This window comes from Emydura macquarii, unplaced genomic scaffold (genome assembly GCF_026122565.2).
Source record: "Emydura macquarii macquarii isolate MOO-44397 ecotype Brisbane River unplaced genomic scaffold, CSIRO-AGI_Emac_v2 contig_318, whole genome shotgun sequence".
Taxonomy (NCBI): domain Eukaryota; kingdom Metazoa; phylum Chordata; order Testudines; family Chelidae; genus Emydura; species Emydura macquarii.
Window position 1 is genome coordinate 7307913 of NW_027130455.1, and position 17263 is coordinate 7325175.

Genomic DNA, 17263 nt, shown 5'->3' on the forward strand with positions numbered 1-17263 from the left:
AGATGAGACATACAATCAACTTCCTCTCCACTGGTGTTCATTGACAAGATATGCCATGATGCGTATAGTTTAGGGTTATGAAAGAAGGGAAATGAACTGAAGATATCTGAGCTATTGTTTCCCAATTTTAGTAACTGGCCTTCGAAAGCTTAGAGAACTGTTTAAACATTCATGGGTTTTTTTATAGATCTAATACATATCACACTGGAAAAGCAAGGAAGGAAACATTTTATACATTTATTATATACAATATTAAGGCACAAGTTTAAGCAGCAAAGAATAGGAAAATCTTTGGCTGACCAACAAATATCAATATTTGCCGTGAGTGACACATAATGTTCTTCATTTCCCCATGTATGTACAAGCACCCCTCCAGCTGTACAACACTGTACACCAACCATTCTATACAACCAACAATAGAAAATGACAATATTTTACAACCAGTTACTGATGTCACCTGGAATGGCTACAGCACAATTTCACAAAGCACAATACAGATCAAGCAGTTGGGAAGAACAGTAGAAGTGCAGTTACACTGGTTTGCTGAGGCTAGGTGAACTGATTTACCAACAGTAGTACTTTACACATATTGCCACTAATGCTCTCACTTTGGGTAGAGATCCACTGCCTACCTTTGCATGAAAAGAAAAAAGTCAGGAGCTCAAGAAAACCAACAAGAATTACCCTCTACATTTATTTCACCTGTGAATTCAAAAGCTATCTAAATTTGTCTACATTATAGTTCTGTAATAAATAGTTTACTGTAGATGAACGCAATCCTGGGCAGCATCAATTGTAAACACACACCTTTGGGTATTGAAACTGGAGGCAGTGATGCTTAAAGAAATGCTGGAAATATATATAAAGAGAGAGGGAGAACTGTATTCTAAGCAGTTATACCGCTAGGAGATAAAACTGTGTGAAAAAAACAACATCATGCATGTTAATAAAACACCATTTTTGCTGGATGACTAGTTGCATATATGTACAGCATTTATTAAATAGTTCTGTCTGAAAGGAAATAGTACAGCTAGCAATAAAATACTGAGCAAACAAAAGGACTGCAAAGCTTTTGTGCATCCTTATGCATTGGAAAAGGTCCAAGGTCCATTTGGTGAAATATTTATCACTATTAGTTTTATTTTTATTCCCTTGTCTCTCTGCAGAGCCACTCCCAATAAAAGGGTGTGATCCTGCCCCACCTGTTCACTTGAGTCAGGATTACTGATGTGAGTCAAGGTTGTAGGATGAAGACCATACGAAGGACAGATATTCAGTCGTTCCCATATTGCGGACACATGGCGAATGCATATGCTCTTAAAACATTTAAATAAACAAAGTGAGGAAAAAGAATTAGTGTTACAATGCATATTAAGCTGCATAACATCTTTCAAAGGGTTATGCATCTGCTTTGCAAGGTAAAGCTTCTAATACTTAAAAACAAACCCTACTTCTTGGTTTAACAAGTGCAAAAACTAGAGAGAGGGCAGACGGTGATATATGAATCTTTCTATGTATAGACAAAAATAAGTGCGTAGATATAACAACATGGTTTAGTTAAGAAAAAGTTTCGCATTGCGAGGCACTGCTACATGTTGTATCAGACAGGGCTGACTTTTAGCATCTGCAGGCCTTCAGAGCATAAGTTTTCAGTGGGAGCAGAGTTGAAAGTGGCTGCACTTTCCATAATCTAGTGGCGAGTAGGAAGAACTCAGTGTAAGCGTTTGCAAGAGGGCCCCCCACATGAGCTGGGGCCGGCCCTGAACTCATGAATGCATCTAAATACGTGACTTTTGTGACAAAGTGAGGCTGGACCGCTGGAAGAGAGTGGTAGAAGGCAGGTAGATGAGCACTAGACTGATAAAGGCCCTTTCCCCTGTAAGATGGAAAAGGGCTACCTCAGGTCCACTAGGGACACCTGAGTCCAGTTAAGGGCTGCCTGAGAACTTTAAAAACCCTCCTCTGGTGCATGAGGAGGGGGAGAGACAAGCTGCTGCAGGGCTAAAGGCAGCAGGGACAAAGGCTCCCTCTATGGTGGGAGGCTGCTCATCATCCTACAGAGGAAGCTACTTAACCGCCTGCCTGTTTAGGGGATGAACTGGCACCTCAAGGCCAATTACAAAGTCACCTTACTCCTCCCCTCCCCCCGCCAAAAAAAAAGGGTAGGAAAAGGTATTCCCCTTGGTGTTGTGGAATTGTTTCTGTTTGTTTGGTGGAGGAGCGTTCATTGGGCCTGCCCCTAGGCCTACCTGGAAAATATTAACAAACAAACCCCAAGTGGGAAAATAAAGACCACCCGGAGTGGGGCTGATTTACTCCCGACCCCCTCCACTGCCAGAGGGGGAAGTGCTGAGCCCAGTGAGGTGGAGGAGGTGCCTTGCCACACTTTGAATCTTTGACCACCAGTGTGGCTTCCTCCAAAATACCCCTTGCCCCATCTCAAGGCCGTATTATTCCTACCTTCAGTGGATAAGAGAACCCAAAGATTTACCTCATCAAAGCACTCACGAGCACCAACCTTCACAATACCCCCGACAGGAAGGAAAGCATTCTTATCCCCATTTTACAGCTGGAGGCACTCAGACACACAAGGCCCAATGCTATACTGCGCTCCTCTCATCTTAGGTCAATGACACTCCACGGAGATCAATGAAGTTATGCTGATGTAATACTGGAGTAATATAGCGATGAATCAGGCCCAGAGAGATTAACTGACTTGCCCAAACACACAGCGAGACAATGGTGGAGCACTGGAAGTTTCTAGGTTCTGAGTTCTACGCTAGTTTATTAGACTACACTGCCTCCGTACCTTTGCTTTCTGATCTCTGGGGAGACATTTTCAAAGTTTGGGCTCTGCCCAGATGTGATTTATTTTTTAATTGGAACAAAAAAAATCTCCAGCTGTGTTTGAGTGGGAAAAAAAATCTCCAGCCTCACAATCAAACTGATAAAAAGGTAAATTCCAGCACCAATAGCCCTTGTCGAGGAACTTTGCATACATCGTTTTGTTCCATGAAAACTTGTGTTGATTTGACCAAATTCTGGATGAATCACGTAGGATGAAATTCACCCCTGTGCGGAGAGCCAGCACGAGAATCTCGTTCCATGGAACATGTACAAATTTAGTCCCATTTAAGCCTTATTAGGAGGGTTTAAGTGGGGCATAGGTCTTGTAATGGCACCTCTGCATGGGGGTGAATGTCACTTCTAAGGAATGATAAATTAGACAGGCAATGCCCAGTAATCGTTATGCACGTGTAAATATACAAACTCACCACCCAAATATCCCTCGGGGACCCTAACCTAGTGAATTTAGAAATGTTAAAGCTTCCACCTCTAACACATCTGCGTTTGTGTCATAATTAAAGTTCGAGCCCAGTCCTCTAACCTCATCTCGTATGAGGAATGGCTACTTATATAAGGGCTGCTGTATTGGTCCCTTTAAGATAAGGAGTTTCCGTGCATTTTCAGAAATATCCTTTCTCATTTACACAACCAGGCTGTCTTTTAAAATAAACATAAACATCCCAGACAGGCAGCTATGAAGTGCTGTAGAAATCTTATCAACACATTGAACCATGCTATGCAGTTGTGAGAATTAACTCCTCCAGTGCCCTGTGCAGTGGGTCTCTACATGGCAGGGAAATCCATTGTTAAATGAGAGGACATTTATTATTTCTGATGCCTAGTGTACTGATTAATTTATTGTTATTTAATACACACCCAGAGGCCAGATTCTGATCTCAACTGCAAGCAGTAAACATGGATTAACTAGGCTGAAATCAGTCAATGAACTCCGCATTCCTTTCAAATCTCTACAGTAATTGGCCCCAAACACTGCAGTAACCCTGGCCTGAAACTCTAACTTCCATTACATGCTCAAATTCACCCTCTGTCACACCTGCCGGGTAGAATTTGCCCCACTGACAGTGCTGAAAGAGTCTGGACAGATACTGCAGAATACTGTAGTATTATTTTAACAAGTCAGAAAATCCTTTGACGGTGGCACCATGTTGTTCCCTGTGAGGTGCTGAACATCCTGAATGCCTGTTGTCTCCAAACCGTCATGAGAAAAAACTTTTAGCACTTGAATGTCTGTACGATTTGCTGCTTAAACAGCATTTGCATGTGTGTTTTATGTATTAGAGCTGAGGGAAAACTCTCAACATTTCCCCTTGAATAGTTACCAAACTTGTAAAAGAAATTGCTTTGATGCCCCTTTTACACACACCTTCTATGCAAATTCTAGCCAACATTTGTTCAGGACAATAGTGAATTTTGAGCGAAGTTTGAATTTGCAAAATGTGAGTGTTTGTTTTGGAAACCTGATCCCAAGAGTAGCACTCATCCAATCCGGAGAGCCCCATACATCCCATCAAAAGAAACCTACACGGCTTGAAACAAGTACTCACAACAAACTGCTTTGCAGACCAAGAATTTTTCACTAAAAGTATCTGGAGAACAATTTTGAATAATGACTACATTTGAGAAAATTGTAAACTTCTCCTGGACAATTCACAAACTCCCACTGACTTCAACAGAGCCAGGATTTTATCCTCTGTCTTGGTTGTAGCTAGAGAGTAAAATAGAACAGCATTATAGAACACTGTGAATGTATCCACTGTAAATGGTAAAAGATACCTTTTCTCTACAATAGAAAATACAGGTCCTATTTCCTTTACCATCTCTTTGTGAATCCATGTTTCTTTACCACCTTTTGTTAGAATACTCCAGCAATTCCTGTCTACCTTCAGCATCCTTCATTTCATGTTTGCATCTCTTTCTTTTCCTTCTCATTCAAAGTCTTATTCATCTCCTTCCAGCCTCAATCTTTCTCAGACTTTCTTCAAACTTTTATATTAAGTTAAGTACTATTAAGTTTTAAGATTTGCACAACAATGGCCAATGGACTTGAATGTATCTGCACAAAATCCTAAGGAAGGTCATCCTTTCCTCAGATGAGGACTTCCATCATGTCGGCATCAGGAAATTCAGGCTTCTGGACCAAACTGCTTACTCGGCCTTTGTTATCAGGCAGCTTCCCGTGGCTGGGGGAGTTCTCTGTGATAGTGAGGAAAGAGCACATGATTCTCAAATTCATCAGAAACTTCTCTAAAACTAATGCAAAATTTTTTTGGGCGAGGGGAAATCACTAACTATACTTTCAAAACATTTAAGGCCAGATTCATCCCTGCAAGAGTGACAGAGAGAGCTCCTTTGCACATGCCAGAGTGGAACAACTCCTCAGTCACTTGTGAATTCTTGTTTTTATGTTACAGTTTTACAATTTGAAAATATAATCCCTTCCACTTGCAACATCTGAGTTTCTCTGTGGCAAACTGGATTTGCATCAAGAAGGCTTGCATGTATTTCATAGTAGAACCTGACCCTGAATTCCCTGTGTACCAAAGAAATCCCACTGACGTTAGTAGGTGAATTAGTGTGCAAAGAATGTAGGATTGGGTACAATGTGAATTAAAGGGACATGATAAAGATAAAAATGACATTTAACAATACAACAAGAGTTCTGTGGCACCTTAGAGACTAATACATTTATTTGGGCGTAAGCTCTCATGAACAGAAACCCACTTCATCAGATGCAAAGTGGGTTTCTGCCCACGAAAGCTTATGCCCAAATAAATGTGTTAGTCTTTAAGGTGCCACAGAACTCTCGTTATTTTGCTGAAAACAGACTAATGCGGCTACCCCTCTGGAACTCATTAACATTTAACAATGTTTCCTCACCTGTGTTGCTAAGAAACACAATAAATGCCTTTCTAGGTATTGAAAGTGCCCTCATCACCATAAGAATCCTCAAATTCTTGAAGCAGAAAAAATCTTTCAGATCATTAAAGCACAAAGAAGTTTAAAAGTTTAATTTATTGTTAATTGAAAAGGGGCTTGAACTAACCCCCAGATCTGAATTCTGGAAAACATACTGGCCAAAATTTTCAAGAGACTAGTGATTTTGGGGGCTGTGGTTTTTGGTTTCCCAATAGCACACTACTTGTAGAGGCCTGATTTTTAGAAGATGGCTGCTTAGCTCTGGCCACTTTAAGGTGTCTCAGGTTGGATATCAAAATCCAAACTTCCACTGAAAAATTGAAAATTGGAAAATGTCAGTATTCTGTAGGGTTTACCATTGCAAGGGGAAGGTTATGGGCCAGTGTAAACCCAGAATAAGTCTATTAACTTCAGTGCAGCTACTCTGGATTTATAGTGATATAACTGAGTGCAGAATCCCTACATATTTTAAAGCTGTTTTTATTCTTTCTTTTTATCTGTGAAATCAGTTCTACCCATATAACATTTTGAAAAATTAGTCCAATATACTATTGTAATCTATGTGTTTTAATCTATCTGTCTATTGCACCCCATCACAAGAGTATCTAAGGACTGAAAACAACTCTACACCCCATCTTATTTCCCTTCATGAAGCCTAAATTTAGGGTTTAAATTAATTTACAGAACCTCTTTCAATTAATTGCAATGGATTTGTTCTCATGGGGAATAAAAGATTGTGCAGGAAACAGTCTTTTTAAAAATAATATCTTTAAAATAAATGTCTCATCTAACTAAGGTTGTATGGAAACAGACTCATCTGTCAAAAAGAATTTCTAAATCTAGCTTCCCTAGTTTCACACAAAAGTATGCCATTTTGTGTTTTCGGCTCACTTTTTCCACCAGTATTCGTAAAAATATGAAGCAAATGGTTTCTTCCCCCCCAAAATAGTTTAAACTTAGAAAATTCTCCAAAAAAATATTTGTCTGAATGTGGGAACAAATGTGGAATGTTTTTAAGATACGAGACTGTGATCTGCTCCAGGATGGAGTGTTACTTTTTACACTGTATATGCTGAAATTTCCCCCTTCTGCAAATTAATGGAACTTAATGAAAACCGGTAAAAAAGAATCTAAGTTCTGCATAGGAAACGTTGTAAGGCCCAAACAGGTAGTTTTACACACATTTCTCTCTTAAATTTGACTTAAAGAATGCTTTTGATTGTCTTGAGATAATAACCAATACCAGTTTATCCATCCATCTTAGAAGTACATATATCTATCTAGCTGTCTGTCTATAATTATATGTGTTTCAGGCACCTATACAGCACGAGTCAACATAATATCTATGTACTGATTGTATCATGAAGGTTGGAATCACTTACCCAGTTTATCTCTAGTGCCCTTGGCTCCTGTGCGTCTCAGGGCAGGACTGTTAGAAGAGGTGGTGCTTAGCCTTCCCCTGCCTGGGAAAGAGGCAGTGTTTGGCCAGAAAAGCTCAGAGCTTTTGTCAGTCTGAGTGCTGCTGTCTTTGCTGCCTGTTTTAGCATGGCAGGCACTCAGTGGCAATGAGGGGGATGCACAGGACAAAGAGGGAAGTGGGGGAGGCAGCGAGGGGATTGATGAATGGTCATGATGATCCTTCCCTAAAAGCAACCCTAAAAACACAATGACAATCATGTTAGTAAAACTGGAGATGGAGAAGACCTGCTAGATCCCCCAGCTCAGCCTTCTCCCAGGGTAGGATTGTTTTCCAGGGCTTTTGTTGAGACTAGTTTTAAATATATCCACTAATGAGGTTTCCGCAACCCACCTGGGCTGCCTCCCCCAGAGAGGCAGCCTCCTAGATCTCACTATCAGGAAGATTTTCCTCATATTCAGCTTACAAGGTCCCTTCTCTTGATTCCATGGTAAAACCCTTAGAGGGGAAAGAGGGCTCAGGAATGGTGTGAGATTCACCTCAGGGATGAGGGAATTGGAGACACAGAACGTACTCAGTGGTGTGCTGGCCCAGCTGTCGTGCCACCCAACCTCCCCTTCATCCCATGGTTCTCAAAAAGGCACAGCTGACTGGTTAAGACTAGAGTGCGCCTCATACAACAGTTGCTATGCACCCCTTCCATCATTCCCCAGAGCCACGGAGGCCCTCAACTTGTAGAGCTGGGATAGAGGAGCTTCTATAAGCTACCAGGGTGGGAAGGAGCATATAGTGAGGATTCGGTTCTCAAACTTTCACTCTCCCACTCTCATTTCCATGCATATTTGCTTCCCTCGGCCTGTGTGAACAGATAAAGGCACCAGACCCTTACTTCGATCCCATCACCAATCATGATATCCTGCATTGTTCTTCTTCTTTGGTGTTCACGTTGTTCTCTGGTGTTCATGGCACTGCCATAAACCATTTCCTTAAGGTGAACAGATTCAGTCATTTTTACCTCTTCTGATAAATCGGTCCTTTCAGAACAATTGCTCTTCTCTGAATCCCCTCTCATTTGCCTATACTGTTCTGACACTCAGCACACTGAACACAGCTAAAATTCTAAAATTGCTGTCTCAGCAGTACCATGTAGAGACTGCATATCTCTGGCCTGTAATGCCTTTTTGCACACAGTCCAAAATTGCATGCATCTTTTTTTTTCCTGCCACATCACATTGCAAATTCCTATCCACAGCGCTGTCTGCTTTCTAGTTTAATGCAACTTTTCCTAGCCTAGAATAGGTTTTAGTCCCATGAAGTATGCATACACTGCCTGCATTCCTCTGGGTATGATTCTCACCCGAATACAGCTGTGCCTGAACACACACAGTGGTGGTTCAAACTCTGTTTGTGGAAAGTGGCCCATTACACTTTCAAAGGCTGCCATTTTCTCTGATGTCCGTCCCTCAAAGTCTTATTCTGGCCACAGACAGATTTTACTAATTAATTTTAATACAGGGAATAAGCTATATTTCTGAAAACGTGGCACAGTCGATCTTCACTTTATGTCAGTCATATGAGGTTATTTCTTTTTCTGGTGACCTCTCTCCAGTAAGAAACTGTCTGTGGCAATGTGACATCATCCTATACAGCTTTCCTTGTTCAGACAGAAGTTGTTGGAGATGGTGGCAGTGGTAAATACTTATTAAGCCTTCCTTCCTTTGAGACCATTTGCACTGCCAATGCTACCTCAAACTGGAGCTCACCTATGCTGCCTTTCCAGGTCTTCTCTTCCTTCTTTTCCTCAGCTATCTGATTGCTGGTGAGAGAGGTCTGGCGGGAATGTGTGCCCGCTGCTGCAGCAATGGAAGGGACTGATCGAGCAGGCCGTAAACTTGTGCTGTCTGTTTTCCCGGCATCCTTTCGCAAACGCTGCTGAAGGACCTTGATCATGGCATCTTTCTCAATGATTTTCGCATGCAGGTTCTTTATCCTGCCAAAATATAAATATTCTGTTTACAAAGATGGAAAATAACTTCTAGATCCCAGGTATTCCATTGCTGCCTTTTCAGTGTTCACTGTAGTACATTCTCTGCTGCTTTGCCCCTTCCAGTTTTAAGCGATTCAAGTAATGATGTTTCCACCTTTTCCTTTGGGGGCGATTGCACAGTTTAACTGGCCAATATTCCCTGCTATTCAGCCAATAATAATGCCTTTTTGTAAGATTACATAAACAAATAGATTTCAGTTAAGATGATCCATTGATATTACTTCTATAAACTAGCAAGAATAATCTGAAAAATAGTCCTGAACATGCTGTGGACTGATGGGACAACTCAGATTGGTAAAGGAGCAATTATCGTTGCCCCATAATACTTATGGACTAAATCCTGAATTCTTTATTGCAGCAGATTGCCATGGGGAGTTTAGCCTGAATCAAGGTTGATTTAATTAAAACTCAGTAAAGACCTCAGGAGTTGGCCTTATAGGTTGGAATAAAGATTTTAATAATTAAAATGATCTTGCCAAAATCTCTGAGGGCCCACATCAACTGCCACTGAAATAAATGAAATAAACTTCCATTGGCTTCCATTCAGAGCTGGATTGGGCCCTTTCTGTTGAAAGCTGTGGAAATAACTAATGATCTGTGTTTTCCAACATCACTGGAAGCCCCAACAGCTTTCTACTATAGCCTCTGAAAGTGTTTTAAGATTATAAAGAACCAATTATCTGCAAATAGGCTCTGGGAAAATGGTGGTGGGAAATTTAAGACTGAATCAAACTGAAAAGATTTGAACCAACAAATTGAAATACCAGTCTAAGGAAAATCAAGCTGTATGAAATATAGCCAAACACAGCAGACATTTTTGGGAGGGTTTTAAAATAGAAATGTCACATATGGTCTAAATAAACATATGAGAGAGGTGGAAACTTTAAGGCTGTCATTTTCAAAATTAGATGCCTAATTTGCACTTCCAACATAAAATCCTGATCCATCACCTAAAGTAGTCAATGGCAAAATTCCCACTGATTTCAAGTCCTCTTTGTGTGTGCATTCGCTTAAGATTAAAATACAGAAGTGGTCAAAAATGTTTTTTATTTTCTGAAAAAAACGAAGAAAATGAATTTTTTTGTCAGAATTTTGTGGGGTTTTTTTTTTTTTTCCTTTTTTAGTTTTTCAACAAAACCTGGAAAATATTTGTGAAAACAGAAATTTTCTCAAAAAAATTTCTGAAAAATCAAAAAGCCATTTTTAAGACAAAAAAGTTTTGATTACAAATTTTTGACCAGCTCTAATGACACATATGTGTTTGCATTTGCATGCTCAAAATGGGAAAACTGCATGTGCAAATGCATATTTGTGCATCCAATTACCTATTATTTAGCTGAGGTTAGTCCTGCTTTGACTAGATGACCTCCTGAGGTCCCTTCCAACTCTAATATTCTATGATTCTACTTGAGTGTGCAGGTTTTGTACCAACTATTGGTTTCATAGATTCCATGCCAGGAGGGACCACTGTGATCATCTACTTTGACTGTCTGTATAACACAGGCATAAAACTTCCCCAAAATAATTCCTAGAGTATAGCTTTCAGAAAAACATCCAGTCTTGATTTTAGAATTGCCGTGATGAAGGCTCACTTAGTAAATTATTCTAATGGTTAATTATCCTCACTGTTAAAAATTCATGCCTTATTTCCAAACTGAATTTATCTACCTTCAACTTCCAGCCATTGGATTGTGTTATTCCTTTCTCTGACAGACTGAAGAGCCCATTATCAAATATTCATTCTCCATGTAAGTATTTATAAATTGTGATCAAGTCACCCCTTAACCTTCTCTTTGTTAAACTAACTAGATTGAGCTTCTTGAGTCTATCACTGTAAAGCATGTTTTCTAATCCTTTAATCATTCTTGTAGCTCTTCTCTGGACCCTCTCCAATTTATCAACCTATTTGCATATGCATTTTTTTATGGGGTCAACTTCACGGGTTCAGATTTGAAGGTTTGTCCCTACATGCCATAGTAAATTTCATATAATTCAGAGAGAGAGAGAGAGAGAGAGAGAGATCGGATACATACACACATTTTCGGTTGGGCATCAATGAAATCACAATTACAGCATTGGTTACTAGGAAGTCTTGTTTTAAAAAGTGGAATTTTGACTGAGATCATGCAAGCATTTAGCTGCCTCTCATGCCAACCTCCTTTTTCTAGTAAGGAAGCCATCTGTTTTTAAGGTCTCTCTTCGATTTGAAGAAGGTTTAAATCCAGAGGGGGAGGAGGCAGAACCTAATCTCTCTTTATCTTTTAATAGTTGAAGAGTGAAATGACTAGAAGTCAAACTGAAGCAAAATCCCTCCTTTTTAGGATGTGTCTGTTGGCATGTGGAGGGCTAAATGACGTGTGTGCTGGCTTATACAAGGATCTGAGTGGTTAGGATGCAATGGATCTCATGATAAGACCTTTAGCACAAATCCCGCAGTAAGTATTTAACAGCTGTCCTTTACGTGTATTCCATGTCCTGACACCGCCGGTTGGCTTGAACAATCTCCTCCTCTTCCTGCCATATCCGAACCTCCAGGGAGCTCTCGCTGTAGCTGCCATTCCGTGAGTGGTTAATGACTGAGGTATCCCTAGCAACACAAGACATAGCCACACCTCTTAGCAACACTTGGTTCAAGAAAAGGCCTCTTTCAGTATGAACAGGCATGCACCTATTATTTCACCATTCAAGTTACAATGGAAATCTACAGCTAAGACACCTGTTGGTATGAATCATATATACCTTTGGAGGGTGTAATAGTCCAATGAAATGAGGATTTCTTAAAATAAAACAAAAGGGGGAGGGGGAAACAAATTGGAGGTGAAATCTCATGTTCTAAAATGAATTAAAATTAAAGGACACTAGCAAGATAAAAATAATGGGTCAGATCCTCTGCCAGTCTAAAACAGCTCAGCTCCATTGGGTTCAACGAATCTATGCTGATTTATATCAGCTGAAGACCTGGTCCCGTATTTTAAACAATAAATCCTTAGCTGTGATTTAAAATAATAAACAAGGGAATTGTGGATTGTTTTTAAACTCCCCTCAGGTTTCTGAGCCTTTGGAGTACACTTGAAGCATGTTTCATGTTTTTCTGTACAATCACAAGTGCTTGAAAATTTTTAAAAAATGTAATGAAAGTTGAGATTCTCATTTAATCACTTGGCTCCACGTGCTGGGGCTTTAAGAAAAAAACCAAATAGTGTGAGGGTTGAAAGAAAATCACAAGCGTCAACAACATTGAATCTAATTTGCTGTTTCCTTTTGCACTTGTCTGCTGGATGAGAAAATGAGATTGGTCAGTTTAATTTCCTGTTTCAAGTTCAATTTCACTTTCTGGTTCTCATACACTAGCACAAAACTGGGGAGTTTGGGTTTCTGAAGCTGTAGGGGAAAATTTTCAAGATAATGTTTATATAATTGATTTTAAAAACAACAGAAAAAATCTTTCTGTGAGATTTTGCAAATCTTGGTTTTGTTGTCATTTTTTATTTTACTTTTTTATAAAGTTACACCTACATTTAGGAGTTAAAATATTTGATCAAGTCCTTTTAATTACAATACTTTAGATACCAGTACACATGAGCAGCTATGCCTTGCATTACCTGTGGCACAGAGAGATTAAACACCCTGTTTTGAAGACACAAAGGGCCTGATTTGCAAAGGTGCTGAGCACCCACAAGTCTACCTGAAGTCAGTAGGACCTGTGGGTGCTTTGCACCTCTGAAAATCAAGCTCACAGTAAATACATTCATTTTTTGGGTATATTAAAATGCCTGGGTCTATGTGAAATACTTGATAGAATCTGGCGGTAAATGGAGGGAAACTCCTTCATGCTCCCTTAATACTATGGTGAAAAATACCCCCCTACCTTCCTTACATGTGCCCCATGCATTAAGCCCCATATATTGAGAAAGACTTCTGCCTTCCTTTGAAGCAAGAGTTATAGGTAGGACCCTGCGTAAATCACGATTTCATGGAGGGTGTGGAAGTTGTGAACATGCCCCCAAACAAAGATTTTTAAATACTTTTTAATGGAAATATCTACAACAAAGCCGGTTTCAAGGATGGAATGAATTTTACAAGTAACACTAGACAATGAATTTTCTGTCCTTGAAACTGATGAACAATACTTGTAAAATTAATTGTCCTTGAAATTGACTAAATTTACTTGCAAGCTTCATTGTGTGCAAACCCCATGAAATTCAATAGTTGGCCATTCATGCTGTCATGAATTTTCTAAAAAAAAATCAACCATGCTTTACACAGGGCCCTTGTTATAGGACATTACTGGCAGCTGGTCCACTGGGCTTGATGGACCATTGGTCCTGAGCCAGAATGACAAGGTCTCATTGCTATGGTGAGTGGTCTCATTAATGTCAATGGGACTACATGACAGATAAAACAAACCAAATTTGTCCCTAAGAAAACACACATTCTTCTTTACTACCTGAAGCCTCACTCAACTGAGTGCTGACTGCGTGGAGCAAGGTTATCTTACCTCTCTGTGGCAGCTGTGACGGCTGCATTCATGGCAAAGTGCCTGATCGTGCTCTCTTCTAGATACTTCTGCTCCCACTTGGTCATGTCAGCTTCCAGAGCCAGAATCTTCTCCTCCTTTTCCCGCACTAGCTCCATCAGTGCTGGCGCATTGTGCTCTGGTGGGCTGGTCGCCTGGTAGTTCCCCTGTCTCTGGAGTTGGAGAGAGGGAAACAACAAAAGATATTCAGCCTGCACCAAAATGAGCGATGCAGGCATCTCTTCTACAAAATCTTCTGCAAAACAAACCCAGGGGCTTTCAATGTTTTGAGTGGCCTGTTGCTGAACCAATAGCCACCCTGATGATCACAGCTTAAATAAGGCTCCTTGTCAAAGAGTGACCCAATAGTTAGTTATTGCCCACAACCAGTAAGATGCAAGATTGCTCTAGAATACGACCCTAGCAATTCAACAGCATAACAAAAGCTGGTTTATTGTTTAGCAAAGTAGGCAAGTGCTACTGATGACGAGTGTAAAACTTCCAGCTAAAGGTGGGACCCTCCCAAAGTTCTTGAAAGTGACTGTCTGAGGACTAAAAATGTCGAAAGAGGTTAGAAGAGCTGGTGGTCCCAGCAGGCACACACTTAAAGGGGTGGTGGACCAGTCCAGCTCTCCATCACGGCTTGTTAATAACTCAAGAGCTGGTAAAGCTGGCATTCTAGCTGCCCATCCTCACATGTGGATATACTGCATGAGGTGGTGAAATAGGCAGCGAGAGCTGCTATCCAGGGCCCACACCTACCCAGACAACATACTTGATGGATTGCTGAAAAAGCAGTGGGATTCTGAAATAGGCTAACAGAGATGGCATGTCTGCTGCCTATTACAGTGAGCCCACACTACAACCTGGCAGTTGAAACAGATGGGGGCAGCCACCCACCACACCACACAGCACACGAACTGCACAGGATTCTCTGACTTCTTGTCTCTACTCCCCTCTTTCCTCGGTCCCTTCATGTAATCTCACTGCTGCCGGTGCAAGAGATCAGCTCTTGTCTGAGAAAGCCTTCCTATGTCTCACTCCCTTATTAGCCTGCTATCTCTTCTCAAATCTCTCTTCACCATGCCCAGGCTCCTTCATTTTTCTCTCCTTCAGCTGTTATTTAGGTCAGCATTTTCAAACCTATGGGCAAAAATTATGGGCCATGGATCTATGACAATTTACAGCAGCTGAGGATCCAGCCCTCTATATCAACTATGACTTTTAAGGACCAGTTTCAGAACGTCTGTCTCCCCTAGGCATTTATAGGGTTTATGTCACACTCTTAATACCAGCTACAGTACTTCTATGACACTGAGCATATTAACGGCATTTCAATAATCATCATCATCATCATCATAAGATATAGAAATCAATCAATGAGTGTTGATAAAGCTTTTTTGTGTTATGGATAACAATGATCGGTTTGTTTACCCAGACAATATCTCATGATCTCCTTTGGCATCATGTTTTGAAATTTCAGAGTTATGGGATAAGCAAAATGGACACAGTGCAAAGAATCTGACAGAACAGAAAATTGTTTATCCAAACAGGGAAGCTAATGCACAGGACTGGAAGTTAAAAGACCTTGGCTCTATTCCTGGCTCTCCCCCATATGCCTAGGAGGTGGTTTCGGTAGTGTAGAGGTCCGTGTGTTTATCTAGCATGCAAAAAAGTCCCTGGTTTGAAACTGAGCAGAAACTCGGGATTTCAGCTCCGCCAGGAACTCTGCATGGAACAGTGAAGTAAGCAAATTACTTAACCTTTCTGTATCTAAAATGGGGATAACATTAGTTATCTAATCCATAAGAGATGGTGTGAGAATTAAGTTCTCTGCAACCTTCAGAGAGGAAACACCACAGAAGTGTGAAGTGTTTTTATAAAGTACAAGAGAGGTGCTGCATTTAGTGGCACATAAGATTGTGTCAGAGACAAATTAACCATATCATGCACACCCCTGTTTGTCAACTGCGCCACATCACAAGCTGTTCAGGGCATGGCAGGCCCTATGTGATGTATGAACAACATGAAATCAGGAGTGTAAGATACCTTCCCAGTCTCTGGAATTCATGCCACAAAATACTACTGCCTCTAGTTCTCCATTTTGGAACCTTACCTCTTAATGACAGAAAATGTGACTTGAGAATCCAGGAGAAGACTTAAGTGAACTTTGGCTTTGGAGTAATACTAACATTTTTGGAAGATGTTTTCTGGAATAATTCATTATGGCACAAACCTTGGGGGCAACGTTGTGACTCTTCACCAGCAAAAACATTGTTTTCCTTCAGATAATGGCAGTCCCAGAAGGTATGATCATATTTTTACAAAGCAATTCCACTCTGTAAAAACTGTATCCTGTATGTATAGAGTGTCTTATTAATTCTGGATCAAAATAAACGCCAATTCCGTAAACACAACCTGGAACATAAAGTTAAGAGGTTCTTTTTTCCCAGGCTCATGCATCACCAACAATAAAGATTGGCCATTTGGAACATAGTTAATAATTCTGTTGATGATGCCCGAGCCAGAATAGAATCCAGCTCATTCTCTCCTAGGTGGACTGGATCTGTAGTGCTCACTGGGGTAAAAAGTAGTAAAAATCTATTTTATTTGGCATGACTCAATATTCCCTAAATATGACTGTGATACATGGATAATAGGTGTGTGGAATAAAAAGGTACCATTTTATGGCGTGATGGAACTCACCTCACAGTCACAATTAGAGCTAGGTTTCCTTTATAGGCCCAACTTTGGCCCTCTCTTAAAAAAAAAAAAATAACCCAAGCATTCATACCAGCCTCCACTCAAATCTGACAAGTTCGATGTGAGGCCATGGCAACTTTTTTAAGTGAAAATCTGAAGGGAAAAGGGATTCCAGAATTACAACACTCTAAACACGGTGCTAATTACAATTCCAAAACACTCAGTGTAGTAGCAGAGTGCCTGCCCAATATTTATGGATTCATCCCCCCAACATCCCTTTGAAGTAGAGAAATATTTGCAGATTTCCCACTTTCCTGATGAGAACTGAGGCACAAAGAGATTGAATCATGTGTGAGGTCATACAGAAAGCCTGTGGCAAAGCCAGATTGACCCCACATCCCCTGAACTCAAATCTGGTGCCTGATCCAGAAGCCCACTCTGATTACACCACAGAGTGATATGGCTCACTGATATTCGAATACTGAAAATAAGATTTTTTTGAATGTTACTTAATGGCAACTATCTTCTCTTTAGGGGGCCTGATCTGCTTCTCACACTGGCTTTACACTGTTTTAACCCCATTCGAGTCAATGGCGTTACTCCTGATTTACACCCATGTAACTATGAGCAGAATCAGGCCCTTTGCTTTTAAGCAACAACACTGTGTAGCGATGTGTCCATGCACCACAAGTCTTAGCAATAACAACTCCTGATTACAGTAGGTTTCTGGCAGCAGCAGTGTTTCTCGACAGTGGGAAATGTGTGAACTCTCTAAGTGAAAACTACATGTCATGTC

At 40.5% G+C, this 17263-nt stretch overlaps 1 protein-coding gene across 1 annotated transcript in view; it reads right to left on the reverse strand.

Moving 5' to 3' along the window:
* Positions 1-218: 218 nt before the first annotated feature.
* The window catches only part of AMOTL1 (angiomotin like 1), a 109016-nt gene continuing 91971 nt past the window's right edge, over positions 219-17263 (reverse strand). Inside the window, exons 9-13 of the mRNA XM_067568086.1 lie at positions 13747-13937; positions 11710-11835; positions 8965-9191; positions 7167-7439; positions 219-5061 (exon numbers count right to left, since the gene is read on the reverse strand). Of these exons, the coding sequence (XP_067424187.1) occupies positions 4955-5061; positions 7167-7439; positions 8965-9191; positions 11710-11835; positions 13747-13937 (924 nt within the window). The 3' untranslated portion in view covers positions 219-4954. The remainder of the gene's footprint in view (positions 5062-7166; positions 7440-8964; positions 9192-11709; positions 11836-13746; positions 13938-17263) is intronic.